This window comes from Esox lucius, chromosome 11 (genome assembly GCF_011004845.1).
Source record: "Esox lucius isolate fEsoLuc1 chromosome 11, fEsoLuc1.pri, whole genome shotgun sequence".
In the NCBI taxonomy this organism is placed as follows: Eukaryota; Metazoa; Chordata; class Actinopteri; order Esociformes; family Esocidae; genus Esox; species Esox lucius.
In genome coordinates, this window is record NC_047579.1 from 51,194,708 (window position 1) to 51,209,056 (window position 14,349).

The 14,349-nt window shown below is 46.8% G+C and overlaps 1 protein-coding gene across 1 annotated transcript; it reads left to right on the forward strand.

Annotated features, from left to right (window-relative positions):
- Positions 1-164: 164 nt before the first annotated feature.
- top3a (DNA topoisomerase III alpha) lies at positions 165-13,694 on the forward strand. Its single transcript, XM_013135983.4, has 19 exons — positions 165-784; positions 981-1,040; positions 1,533-1,606; positions 1,751-1,826; positions 1,998-2,106; positions 2,274-2,417; positions 2,601-2,771; positions 2,949-3,049; positions 3,744-3,818; positions 4,015-4,097; positions 6,248-6,458; positions 6,644-6,829; positions 8,310-8,439; positions 8,580-8,693; positions 8,788-8,953; positions 9,516-9,662; positions 9,753-9,875; positions 11,727-12,415; positions 12,860-13,694. Exons 1-19 carry the CDS (start codon positions 563-565, stop codon positions 13,078-13,080), a joined length of 3,102 nt encoding a protein of 1,033 aa, XP_012991437.2. The 5' UTR covers positions 165-562; the 3' UTR covers positions 13,081-13,694.
- Positions 13,695-14,349: the final 655 nt, after the last annotated feature.

Consider the following 14,349-nt stretch of genomic DNA (forward strand, 5'->3'; position numbering starts at 1 on the left):
AAATTAATTAATATTCATAACATAGTACAGTTAGAATTTTGGTATGGTTATATCTTATTACATGCTGGCGTGGAATTAAAAATAGATCATAAAAATGAATTCAGATCCATACGAATAGGAATGCTTTACGACAATGGTTTACGACACTTGTTGACAGGCGCCGAATTTGTAAAATCACCAACACTAAACCTTTGCTCCCTAATACCAACAATTTTACTTAGCAACCTAGTTTTAAAACCAACCCAGTTTTAAAACAACGTATTGTAAGGTACATTCTTTCGGACTTCTGATCAGGGAAAGTTAAAGTTTTAGCAAGTCGCTAACTGATGTTAGTTCTAGTGATAGGTTGTAAGTTTGTCATTAGCTACCGCTGAAAACTAGCTAGTAGCACTAGTCACTAGCAATCACTGCATGCTAACTAGCAGACGCGATCTACAATTGTTGACATTTACCTGTTGTGTATGGGTAGGACTTAACAAAATTAATGCAGTTGGATTGGACACTTTGAACAAGCATTTAGTTAGGCATGGAATTCGTTACGTTATGACAGGAATAGCTAGCTATGCGGATACACCAGCTGGCCAGGGCTTTATTTACATCCAGAAGGTCGATACATCTCGAGTTGTTCCGGAGGCTTAACTTTGCCGGGCCGAATTGTTCAGATTCAGCGGGACCTGGAGACATGATCCGGAGGACCCAGGTCAAACGTGTTCTCTGTGTGGCCGAGAAGAATGACGCGGCCAAGGGAATCGCAGACATTATGTCGAACGGCAGAATGAGGAGGGTGAGTGTGTGCGTGTGCAACAGAGGCTTCCATGAATGGTTGTCTGCCTAAACTCATGAAGTTCATCTTCTCACAGACACATCAACTTTCATCTTCCTGATGTCTGGTTAACTAATCTTTTGCCTGTCTGTTTCAGATGGTCTTTTTGTCAGTCTGTAATTTGATGTTGTTCTGAAGTAAACGTTGTCTGTTTCAGATGGAGGGCCTGTCCGTCTATAATAAACTGTATGAGTATGAATACAATCTGTTTGGACAGGTAAGCATGAACTACAGAAACCTTATGGCATCAGTGTGTCTGTCTCCTTACAGGACGTTTTTGCATGTATGATAGCTGTGCGTGCGTGTGTGTGTGTGTCTTACAGAACGTTACAGAGTGTGACATGGGTGTGTCTGTCTCCTTACAGAACGTTACTGTGTGTGTGTCTGTCTCCTTACAGAACGTTACAGTGTGTGTGTGTCTGTCTCCTTACAGAACGTTACAGTGTGTGTGTGTCTGTCTCCTTACAGAACGTTACAGTGTGTGTGTGTCTGTCTCCTTACAGAACGTTACAGTGTGTGTGTGTCTGTCTCCTTACAGAACGTTACAGTGTGTGTGTGTCTGTCTCCTTACAGAACGTTACAGTGTGTGTGTGTCTGTCTCCTTACAGAACGTTACAGTGTGTGTGTGTCTGTCTCCTTACAGAACGTTACAGTGTGTGTGTCTGTCTCCTTACAGAACGTTACAGTGTGTGTGTCTGTCTCCTTACAGAACGTTACAGTGTGTATGACATCGGTATCAGGTCATCTTCTTGGTATGGAGTTCAAAGCGCCATTCCAGAAATGGTGAGTGTGAGAATGGAGGACAAAAAGCCCAGAAGAGACATAATCACACTACACACACTAACTGAGATCCACAAAAGACCTAATCTAACGCTGTGTGCGTGGCTGTGCATGTCTTCGTATGACTGTGTGTCTGTGTGTTTTCAGGCACAGCTGTAATCCTGTGCAGCTGTTTGATGCTGAGGTGGAGAAGTACTGTCCTGAGAACTCTGTTCAGATCAAGGTAAATGGTTCTAGATAGATCATGCAGTTATGTTTTTTAGACGACCAAATCAGAGGGATATCCAATTAAAGCCCATTGAATAAGACGGAGCGATGTGTATTTTCTAATTTGACACATCCATAGTGGACATTATTAAGAACTGACACTTCAAGAAACCGGTTTGTGTCTCAGCGTACCTTAGAGGCTGAAGTGAGAAAGTGTCAGGCGTTGGTCATCTGGACAGACTGTGACAGAGAAGGAGAGAACATCGGCTTTGAGGTCATCGACGTCTGCAGAGCAGGTACACACACTCCCTGAAACGTGCGCACACTCCCTGAAACGTGCGCGCACTTCCGCCTGGTGGTTTGCATTCTGATGCATGTGTCTAACCATGTACTGTATGTGAGTATGGTGTGTTACTGTGTGTTTAACCTTCCCTGTGTGTGTGGTGGGGTTTGTGGGTTCCAGTGAAGCCGGTGTTGCAGGTGTTCCGTGCACGGTTCTCCGAGATCACTCCCAATTCCATCCGACGGGCGTGTGACACATTAACAGAACCGGACATCAACGTCAGCGACGCCGTGGACGTACGCCAAGAACTGGACCTCAGGATAGGTCTCACACACACACACACCTCACACACGCTTCTTCTCAGAACAGACCGTAGCTGGTTCACAGCTTTTCATGTCTCGTCTACTTAACTAAAGTCTCAGAAGGAGAGGTCAAAGGTTACATTTACACTCATCTCCATCTAGTTGTTCCAAACACCTGTCTTCATCCCTCGCTACTCCCCTCCAGGTGCGTCCTTCACCAGGTTCCAGACACTCCGCCTACAGAAGATCTTCCCAGCATCGTTGGCCAATCAGCTGATCTCTTACGGCAGCTGTCAGTTCCCTACTCTGGGCTTTGTGGTCGAACGCTTCAAGTCTATCCAGGCCTTCATACCAGAAACCTTCTACAAGATCAAAGGTCAGCACACACACTCACACACAGCTCTACATTACACATTTACATGGGTAGAATTGCTGCTCCCAACTTATAAAAGTTATGAGCACAAAGTACCAGTATTATGTATTTACAGTAATTGAGACCAATTGGCTTCCTGTAGTCCAGCTTTTTTGAACTGTCTGTGTGTGTGTGTGTCAGTTCTCCATGAGGTAGATGAGGAGTGTGTAGAGTTCAGCTGGAAGAGGAACCGACTGTTCAACCACACCGCCTGTCTGGTACTCTACCAGATCTGTATGGAGGTAGGAGAGACTGTCTGTCTGTCTGGTACTCTACCAGATCTGTATGGAGGTAGGAGAGACTAACAAAACAAGATTGAGTACAAGTACAGAGACCAACAGAGCAGAGTTATGATAATTGTTCTGATCATACATTATTGGTTTCACCTCCTTTATGCCCCTCCTTGTCAGCTCCCAAAATATTCTCTCTTATGTTTCAAGAAAACAAGTTGTCATACTAATAGGAAAACAAGATAGGACCCTACACTGTCATGGCAACCATAGTTCTAGGTCAGAGTTAACAGACCTCCTGATCTGAGACCCCCTTTCTCTGTCGTGTCCGAATGGAGGAGACACAGGAAACTTCACTTTAGAGTTATCTGTAGTTGGGCCACAGATAAGATAGGTTGAGGCCTGGTGTATGGTTGGGGCTATAATCACTTCTAAGAACAGGGCATGCTGACCTAGATTTTCTCCGAACTGTGGCAACCATGAACAGTCTAAAACAAATTCAGGGCTAGTCTAAAACAGTACACTTTTTACACTGGATTTTGCAGAATAATGATTGAATAAGGATATAGTAATAAATTCATAAATACCAGATCTGTATGGAGTTCTAAACCGTTCTAGCTGTTCTAAACGAAAGACATTTAACTTGTCTAAGTACAGCTGTTCTAAACATTCAGTTCTCTTAGTAACAAGATAACCTTGTTTGCAGGATCCCATAGCAACTGTAATCTCAGTATCCAGTAAACCCAAAAGCAAGTGGAGACCACTTCCCCTGGACACTGTGGTAAGGAGACACAATACACACACACACAGAAACACTGCCCTTGGAGAGAATGATAAGGGGACACACATTGAAACACACTGCCCTTGGACATGTTGGCAAGAAGACAGACACAAACACACACCCCAATACAGACACACACTGAAACACGTTCACATTCCATTCATCAGTGGTTTAATTGTGTTGTCTGGTCCAATAGGAAATGGAGAAGCTGGCTTCCAGGAAGTTGAAGATCAGTGCCAAAGAGACCATGAAGATTGCTGAGAAACTTTATACGCAGGGGTGAGTCCAGGGTTGAGGGTTGAGTCCAGGGTTGAGGGTTGAGTCCAGGGTTGAGGGTTGAGTCCAGGGTTGAGGGTTGAGTCCAGGGGTGAGGGTTGAGTCCAGGGGTGAGGGTTGAGTCCAGGGGTGAGGGTTGAGTCCAGGGGTGAGGGTTGAGTCCAGGGGTGAGGGTTGAGTCCAGGGTCTCTTCCTGATCCTGTGAGCTGTTTGACTGTACAATAATAAATGTGTGGTCCTTATCTGTCTGTTTCCTGTTATGGTTTAACAGTTGAAATTATGACCTGAGAAAAAGTTAAAAACCCTTATTAGAGCCATTTTTAGATCCCTGTGAGGACAAAGTCAATGACCCGTTCATGGTTTCCAGCTTAGGAGTTAGGCTTAAACTTTCAGTTAGGGTTAGAATTTAGGCTTCATTAAGGTTTTGGCCATTAGGGTTCAGGCTTTAGGGTTAGGTTTACACATACAGTTGGCTCTGGAAATAATTGGACAGTTTTGGTTGTTTACCAAAATATTTTCAAGTTGCAGTTCTATGATTGGAGGAAGGGTTTAGGAATGACAGCTCTTTAATATGGAGCCCCTCTTTTTCAAGAGATAAAAAGTAATTGGACAATTGACTCAGAAGATGTTTCATGGACAGGTGTGGGCTATTCCTTCATTATTTTTTCACTATTTAAGCAGGTAAAAGTTCTGGAGTTGATTCCATATGTGGAATTCGCATTTGGAAGCTGTACCTGTGAACCCACAACATGCGGTCAAAGGAGCTCTCAATGCAAGTGAAACAGGCCATCCTTAGGCTGGAAAAAAATCCATCAGAGAGATAGTTGGTACATTAGGAGTGGCCAAATCAACAGTCTGGTACATTCTGAGAAAAAACAGTAGTGGATGATCGTAGGATCCTTTCCATGGTAAAGAAAACCCCCTTCACAACATCCAGCCAAGTGAAGAACACTCTCCAGGAGGTAAGGATATCATTATCCAAGTCTACCATAAAGAGAAGACTTCACAAGAGCAAATACAGAGGGTTCACCACAAGGTGCAAACCATTCATAAGCCTCAAGAATGGAAAGGTTTAGACTTTGCCAAAAAACATCTAAAAATGCCACCCCAGTTCTGGAACAGCATTCTTTTAACAGATGAAACTAAGATCAACCTGTACCAGAATGGTGGGAAGAAAAAACTATGGAGAAGGGTTGGATTGGCTCATGATCTGAACCATACCACATCATCTGTAAAACATGGTGGAGGCATTGTAATGGCATGGGCATGCATGGCTTCCAGTGGCACTGGGTTACTAGTGTTTATTGAGGATGTGACAGAAGACAGAAGCAGCCAGATGAATTCTGAAGTGTATAAGGATATATTGTCTGCTCAGATTCAGCCTAATTTATTGGACAGTGCTTCACTTTACAGAGCAACAATGACCCAAAACATACTGCAAAAGCAAGTATTTTAAGGCAGAGAAGTAGAATATTCTGCAATGGCCAAATCAATTACCTGATTTCAACCCGATCGAGCATGCATTTCACTTTCTGAAGACAACTTAAGGCAGAAAGACTCATAAACAAACAACAACTGAAGACAGCTGAAGTAAAGGTCTGGCAAAGCATCACAAAGGAGCAAACCCAGCATTTGGTTATGTCCATGCGTTCCAGACTTCAAGTAGTCATTACCTGCAAAGTAATCTCGACAAGTATTAAAAATGATCATTTTATTTATGATTGTGTTAATTTGTCTAATTACATTTGAGCCCCTGAAATATGGGGACTGTGTATTAAAATGCTTGCAATTCCTAAACATTTCATGATATTTTTGTTCAACCCCTTTATTAAAGCTGAAAATATACACTTCAATTGCATCTCAGTTGTTTCATTTCAGATCTATTGTGGTGGCCAACAGAGCCAGAATTATGAAAATTCTGTAAATGGATTTCCGAACCTAACATGGGAACGTGTGTGTGTGTGTGTGTGTGTGTGTGTGTGTGTGTGTGTGTGTGTGTGTGTGTGTGTGTGTGTGTGTGTGTGTGTGTGTGTGTGTGTGTGTGTGTGTGTGTGTGTGTGTGTGTGTGTGTGTGTGTGTGTGTGTGTGTGTGTGTGTGTGTGTGTGTGTGTGTGTGTGTGTGTGTGTGTGTGTGTGTGTGTGTGTGTGTGTAGGCTGATCAGCTACCCTCGTACTGAGACCAACCAGTTTCCTAAGGACCTGGCTCTGGGTCCTCTGGTGGAGCACCAGATCCCAAGTCCCCAGTGGGGAGGCTTTGCCAGGGGGGTGTTGGAGCTGCCAGGGGGGCCAAACCCTCGACAGGGGACCAAGACTGACCAGGCCCATCCCCCCATACACCCCACCAAGTACACAGATGCACTGCAGGTAGACACACACTCCCATTCACAACATTGTTTCCCAGAGCTTACTGGAGCAGTGTGTTAACTGTTGGTCTCCACCTTGTTGGTCAGATGTTGCCCGGCCATCAGCCCCTCGCTAAGTTTGTGTATCTGCTTTGGTTCTCAATGATTAACTCTGGGGTGTGTGTGTGTGTGTCTGTCTGTCTCCAGGGCAACGAGCAACGCCTTTATGAGTTCATCGTGCGCCATTTCCTGGCATGTGTATCCCAGGATGCCATGGGGCAGGAGACCGTGGTGGATCTGGACATAGCTGACGAGAGGTTCTCCGCTAACGGACTCATGATCATCAAGAGGAACTATCTGGATGTCTACCCCTATGACCGCTGGAGCGCTAAGGTAGATTCTGCGTACTGTTTAGCAGGTGATTTGAGTGTGATTTGTTGCCTGTGTGTAGACTGGCATAACTGAGTGTGTTATTTAACTATAGATGCCTGGTGAACTGCCCATCCTGTTAGTCTGTCTATTTATACAACCCCATTTCCAAACAGTTGGGACGCTGTGTGAAATGAAAACAGAATGCAGTGATGTGCAAATCATTTAATCCCTGTTGAATCAGAGAAGTGTTATTGTTTTTGGAAAAACACATGCCCATTTTGAATTTGATGCCAGCAACATGTATCAAAAAAAGTCAGGACAGGGGCATGTTTACCACTGTGTTGCATCACCTCTTCTTTTAACAAAACTCTGTAAGCATTTGGGAACTGAGGTTTTTATTTCCTTTTGTATTGATGGCCAGAACTAATTCCATGTTTGTTGTGAAATTTACTTGGCAATGAAAGAAAAATCTGATTCTGAGACCAATTGATGTAGTTTTGAAAGTGAAATGTTTTCCCATTCTTGCCTGATCTAGAATTGCAGCTGCTCAAAATTTCAGGGTCTCCTTTGTCATATTTTTCATTTCATAATATGCCTAATGTTTTCAGTGGGGTTCTTCTTTGCATGGTAGAGTTTATACTTGCATTTGTGGATGCAGCAACAAACTGTGCTGGTTTTCAGAAGTGTTGCGATTATGCAGTTATTTCCACTACAGAATCATGTCTGTTTTTAATGCAGTGCCGTCTGAGGGCCCTAAAGATCACGGCCATCCAATATTGGTTTTCAGCCTTGTTCCTTGGATACAGAGATTTCTCTGTATTCAATGAATATTTTAATGATATTATGTACTGTAGATCATGAGATCCCCAAGCTCTTCACAAATTTACATTGATTCTTAAATTGTTGCACTATTTGCCTGCACAGTCTTTCACGGAGTGGTGAACCCCTCCCCATCTTCTGAAAGACTCATCCACTGGGATGCTCCTTTTAGAACCAGTCATGTTAATGACCTGTAGCCAATTAATCTAATGTCGTTGTGAAATTTTCCACCAGGTTTTTTCTTTTGTATTTCACAACTTTTCCAGTCTTTTGTTGCCCCTGTCCCAGCTTTTTTTTTTAAACATGTTGTTGCATCAAATTCAAAGTGGGCATATATTTTTCAGTTTCAACATTTGATATGTTGTCTTTGTACTATTTTCAATTGATTATACGGTTTAAATGATTTTTGTTGAAAAGGGGTTGTATAAGGCCAGAGTGACACCTGGTCTAAGGTCGGTGCACCCAGGATGTCTAGCGACCCCTTGTGGTGGGTAGGGCACCAGGAGGTTCACTCGTGGTTGTTGGTGTATGCGTCCTTCGTGTTTGCTGGCGGGAACTTCCTGGTTTCACAGGTGTTGTTTTGGTGTGGTTGTGACCGCTGGGCCATAATCTCAGATTGCGTCCCAGAAAAACTGAGAGGGTGGATGAAACGGGTACTTTTTTCTGTGTGCGTTTGTTGCAGGTGATTCCGGTTTATGAAGTGGGCAGCCAGTTTCAACCGTCCGCAATCGAGATGGTCGATGGTCAGACCTCCCCTCCTCAACTCCTCACCGAGGCAGACCTCATTTCACTCATGGAGAAACATGGCATTGGTACACACACACACACACACACACACACCGTTCTGTGGCCAGAGAAAAATCCATGTTCCCATGTTAGGTTTGGAAATCCATTTACAGTTAGGTTCGAAAATATCTACGTCTGTAAGTTTATTAAATACACAATTGTGTAGGAACGGATGCAACCCACGCGGACCACATCGAGACCATAAAGAGTCGCATGTATGTGGGGCTGACCGCTGACCAGAGGTTCCTTCCAGGGGAACTGGGCATGGGCTTAGTAGAGGGTATGTACCTGTCTGTCTTCCTGACTGTCTGCCTGTCCTGACCAGGACAGGTTCAGATCCCATCCATTATAGCTCTCTGTGTGTGTGTGTTTAGGTTATAACTCCATGGGGTATGAGATGTCTAAACCAGCCCTGAGGGCGGAGCTGGAGGCGGACCTGAAGCTGGTGTCGGAGGGGAGGAAGGACAAACAGGGCGTGTTGCTTCACCACATCAACAAATACAAGGCCGTCTTCATAGAATCTGTCAAGAAGGCCAAGAGGTCAGGCAGTCACACAAACACACATTCAAATGTACCATCTATTAAAGGCTATAAGCTGTTAAACAGCCTTTTCTATTTGGCATTTACAGTACTGAGTGGTCATATTTTGTATTCCCATTAGGGGGCACTGTAGTTACACAGTCCTCACTCATACAGGGCCTCATACAGGCTTTCAGGTGGATCTGTCTAGCATATGTTGTGGAACTCACTCATCATTAGCAAAGGTAGGAGAGAAAGCAGAGCAGAAGTGGCTGGACGGCCTTGTTGTAGAACCTGACCAGTAACCTGAACGTTGCTAGATTGAACCCCTGATCCAGCAAGTAGAAAAATCTGTCATTCTGTCGCCGATCAAGGCAGTTAACCCCTGGGTTGTTGCTTAATGTTAGAATGTGTTCTCAGTCATACCTGTCTGCTCAAATGTTTCAGTATGTCTTTTGCAAACAACAGTTGTTTTAGGTATTAAAGTATTACTTCGGCCACAGTTCAGTCCAAACTTTTAAACTATCCCGCCCAAACACCACAGACCTTCTGGTTTATTATGACTCGTTATTGTGTCCCTCAGGTTGGACGAGGCTCTGTCGGCCTATCTGGGCGCGGCCCAGGAGTTCACGGAGTCAGAGCAGCAGGATTTGGAGATTCCTCTCCCTGTCAGGAAGTGTCCTCAGTGTGGGCGGGACATGGTGCTGCGAAGAAGAAAGGAGGGGAATGGGTGAGGAGGGGGTTGAGAGGTGGGGGTGAGAGAGTTTTTGGAGAAGTTATTTTCTGCCTCATTAATCGGCCCCCCCCCCCCCCACCTCAGGAAGTACCTGACCTGCGTTGGTTACCCAGAATGCAAGTGTTCTGTCTGGTTTCCTGACACCGTACTAGAGGTCAGCAGAGATGAGTCTGTCTGTTCCACCTGTCAGCCAAGCCCTGTACACATGTGAGTACACCTGTTTTTGTCTTTCTTCACGTGTGGGTTAGATACCACCTCATGATAGTCTCTCTCACCTGTCTGACTAGTGTTGGTCACAGTCTCCTGTCTCTCTCTCAGCCTCTCTCACCTGTCTGACTAGTGTTGGTCACAGTCTCCTGTCTCTCGCTCAGCCTCTCTCACCTGTCTGACTAGTGTTGGTCACAGTCTCCTGTCTCTCTCTCAGTCTCTCTCACCTGTCTGACTAGTGTTGGTCACAGTCTCCTGTCTCTCTCTCAGTCTCTCTCACCTGTCTGACTAGTGTTGGTCACAGTCTCCTGTCTCTCTCTCAGCCTCTCTCACCTGTCTGACTAGTGTTGGTCACAGTCTCCTGTCTCTCTCTCAGCCTCTCTCACCTGTCTGACTAGTGTTGGTCACAGTCTCCTGTCTCTCGCTCAGCCTCTCTCACCTGTCTGACTAGTGTTGGTCACAGTCTCCTGTCTCTCGCTCAGCCTCTCTCACCTGTCTGACTAGTGTTGGTCACAGTCTCCTGTCTCTCTCTCAGCCTCTCTCACCTGTCTGACTAGTGTTGGTCACAGTCTCCTGTCTCTCTCTCAGCCTCTCTCACCTGTCTGACTAGTGTTGGTCACAGTCTCCTGTCTCTCTCTCAGCCTCTCTCACCTGTCTGACTAGTGTTGGTCACAGTCTCCTGTCTCTCTCTCAGCCTCTCTCACCTGTCTGACTAGTGTTGGTCACAGTCTCCTGTCTCTCTCTCAGCCTCTCTCACCTGTCTGACTAGTGTTGGTCACAGTCTCCTGTCTCTCTCTCAGCCTCTCTCACCTGTCTGACTAGTGTTGGTCACAGTCTCCTGTCTCTCGCTCAGCCTCTCTCACCTGTCTGACTAGTGTTGGTCACAGTCTCCTGTCTCTCGCTCAGCCTCTCTCACCTGTCTGACTAGTGTTGGTCACAGTCTCCTGTCTCTCTCTCAGCCTCTCTCACCTGTCTGACTAGTGTTGGTCACAGTCTCCTGTCTCTCTCTCAGCCTCTCTCACCTGTCTGACTAGTGTTGGTCACAGTCTCCTGTCTCTCTCTCAGCCTCTCTCACCTGTCTGACTAGTGTTGGTCACAGTCTCCTGTCTCTCTCTCAGCCTCTCTCACCTGTCTGACTAGTGTTGGTCACAGTCTCCTGTCTCTCTCTCAGTCTCTCTCACCTGTCTGACTAGTGTTGGTCACAGTCTCCTGTCTCTCTCTCAGTCTTTCTCACCTGTCTGACTAGTGTTGGTCACAGTCTCCTGTCTCTCTCTCAGCCTCTCTCACCTGTCTGACTAGTGTTGGTCACAGTCTCCTGTCTCTCTCTCAGCCTCTCTCACCTGTCTGACTAGTGTTGGTCACAGTCTCCTGTCTCTCGCTCAGCCTCTCTCACCTGTCTGACTAGTGTTGGTCACAGTCTCCTGTCTCTCGCTCAGCCTCTCTCACCTGTCTGACTAGTGTTGGTCACAGTCTCCTGTCTCTCTCTCAGACTCACCTGTCTGACTAGTGTTGGTCACAGTCTCCTTTCTCTCTCTCAGACTCACCTGTCTGACTAGTGTTGGTCACAGTCTCCTGTCTCTCTCTCAGACTCACCTGTCTGACTAGTGTTGGTCACAGTCTCCTGTCTCTCGCTCAGCCTCTCTCACCTGTCTGACTAGTGTTGGTCACAGTCTCCTGTCTCTCGCTCAGCCTCTCTCACCTGTCTGACTAGTGTTGGTCACAGTCTCCTGTCTCTCTCTCAGCCTCTCTCACCTGTCTGACTAGTGTTGGTCACAGTCTCCTGTCTCTCTCTCAGCCTCTCTCACCTGTCTGACTAGTGTTGGTCACAGTCTCCTGTCTCTGTCTCGGCAGGTTAAAGTTCAAGTTCCGCCGGGGCAGCCTTCCCCCCACGATGCCTCTGGAGTTTTTGGGGTGCATCGGGGGGTGTGACGAGACACTGAGGGAAGTGCTCAACCTGAAATACCTTCGAATGGCAGGAGGAGGGCCGGCGGGGGGAAGAGCGAGACGAGACCCCCCTCCCGCCCAGAGATCTCGCCCAGCAGCCCCCAGACCAGACCCCCTGCCCTCTCAAACCCCCAACCCTTCCTCCTCCTGGCCTGGCCGCCCGCGGGCTGATGCCCAGGCCCCTCCCCCCGCACCCAGCGCCGGTGACATCACAGTGTGTAACTGCGGGTCGGAGGCGCTGCTCCTCACCGTGCGTAAAGACGGACCCAACCAAGGACGCCAGTTCTACAAGTGTTCCTCGGGGGGCTGTAACTTCTTCCTGTGGGCCGACCAGCCCAACACTCCACCTCCAGACCGCCAGGGGGCGCCACCTGCCAGACCACAGCAGCCCCCGAGGATTTCGGCGGGGTTTGGGAACGTGGGGGTCGGTGGAGGGGCTCCGGGGGACGTGGTGTGCAACTGCAGCGAGCCGGCCGTGCAGCGGACAGTGCAGAAGGAGGGGCCTAATAAAGGACGGCTGTTCCATACCTGCGGGAGGCCCAGAGAACAGCAGTGCGGGTTTTTCCTCTGGGCCGATGAGAACGTACCACCACCAGGTAACGCACTCACACCATTCTCGCTCCTGTGGCGTTATGTGTTAGCCTTACTCCTGTGGCGTTATGTGTTAGCCTTACTCCTGTGGCGTTATGTGTTAGCCTTACTCCTGTGGCGTTATGTGTTAGCCTTACTCCTGTGGCGTTATGTGTTAGCCTTACTCCTGTGGCGTTATGTGTTAGCCTTACTCCTGTGGCGTTATGTGTTAGCCTTACTCCTGTGGCGTTATGTGTTAGCCTTACTCCTGTGGCGTTATGTGTTAGCCTTACTCCTGTGGCGTTATGTGTTAGCCTTACTCCTGTGGCGTTATGTGTTAGCCTTACTCCTGTGGCGTTATGTGTTAGCCTTACTCCTGTGGCGTTATGTGTTAGCCTTACTCCTGTGGCGTTATGTGTTAGCCTTACCCTCTGCTTATCGATCCTCTTGTCCTTCTGCCTTTCCCACAGGTCCCGGAGGATATCGTGGAGGGGGGCGGGGGGGTTATGATGAAGGGGGGCGGGGGGGTTATGGAGGAGGGGAGCGGGGGGGTTATGGTGGGGGAGACGCGGGGAAGAGGGGGAGGAAAACTGGCGGTGGAGGAGCCCCGACCACCACGGCCAAGAAACCCCGTACCTGTGGCATCTGTCACGCGCCGGGACATACTCGCGCCACCTGCCCTCAGCGCTGACCTCCAGAGCCTGACCTCTGACCCCAGGGCTTCCACGGAGCCGCCCGGATCAGATGTGGCGTCTCTGCCTACTGTGTAGTGCACCAGTAAAGAGGGTGCCATTTGGAACGGGCCGCCTGAGACAGCAGGTCCAGAATGGCATCTGATAAGAATAGAAAATACATTATAGGGTCATGAATTCATGGATCTGAACGTGTGTTTTTATGTTGTTGGAAAGGGATAGAGTATCCTATATGGGGGTCAGACCTGGCCGGTTTATGTTGTTGGAAAGAATACACTTGTAGATGTAAAGTATTACATCAGTATTACAGCTGGGAGATTTTCCTTTATTGCTTTCTTAAATCCAGTTGGATGAAAAAGCCAGGATCCCTTCTTCTTCTGATCTTCTCCAATGGGTTTTGAGGAGAGGGAGGATGACATGAGGGCTAAGGGTTTAGGACTCACTGCTTGGATGTGTAAAGTGGATTGAATTACAATAATTTTTTTGTAATGTTTATATATAAAACAGTCAGGTCTGTTGTCTGTGACTTTTCTCTGAACTGAATGAGGTGCCTCAGGGCTGTAGGTTTTGTTAATTATATTTAAATAGTCTATAAAGTTGTACAGTATTAAAAATGATTTGAAAATATCTTGTATGTATTTACTATGTACAGTATCTCACAAAAGTGAGTACACCCCTCACATTTTTGTAATTATTTGATTACATCTGTGTGACAACACTGAAGAAATGACACTTTGCTACAATGTAAAGTAGTGAGTGTAAAGCTTGTATAATTAAATTTGCTGTCCCCTCAAAATAATTCAACACACAGCCATTAATGTCCAAACTGCTGGCAACAAAAGTGAGTACACCCCTAAGTGAAAATGTCCAAATTGGGCCCAAAGTGTAAATATTTTGTGTGGCCACCATCATTTTCCAGCACTGCCTTGACCCTCTTGGGCATGGAGTTCACCAGAGCTTCGCAGGTTGCTACAGTCCTCTTCCACTCCTCCATGACATCACGGAGCTGGTGGATGTTAGAGACCTTACGCTTCTCCAGCTTCTGTTTGAGGATGCCCCACAGATACTCAATGGGGTTTAGGTCTGGAGACATGCTTGGCCAGTCCATCACCTTTACACTCAGCTTCTTTAGCAAGGCAGTGGTCGTCTTGGAGGTGTGTGTTGGGGTCGTTAACATGTTGGAATACTGCCCTGAGGCCCAGTCTCTGAAGGGAGGGGATCATGTTCTGCTTCAGTATGTCACAGTACATGTTGGCATTCATGGTTCC

Excerpts from the sequence above, each read along its gene's own strand:
- top3a (XM_013135983.4), top strand. The coding sequence starts at position 563 with ATGCGGATACACCAGCTGGCCAGGGCTTTATTTACATCCAGAAGGTCG. Across the intron at positions 1,041-1,532 it reads AATACAATCTGTTTGGACAG|AACGTTACAGTGTGTATGAC; the intron begins GTAAGCATGAAC and ends GTCTCCTTACAG. Across the intron at positions 6,459-6,643 it reads AGTACACAGATGCACTGCAG|GGCAACGAGCAACGCCTTTA; the intron begins GTAGACACACAC and ends GTCTGTCTCCAG.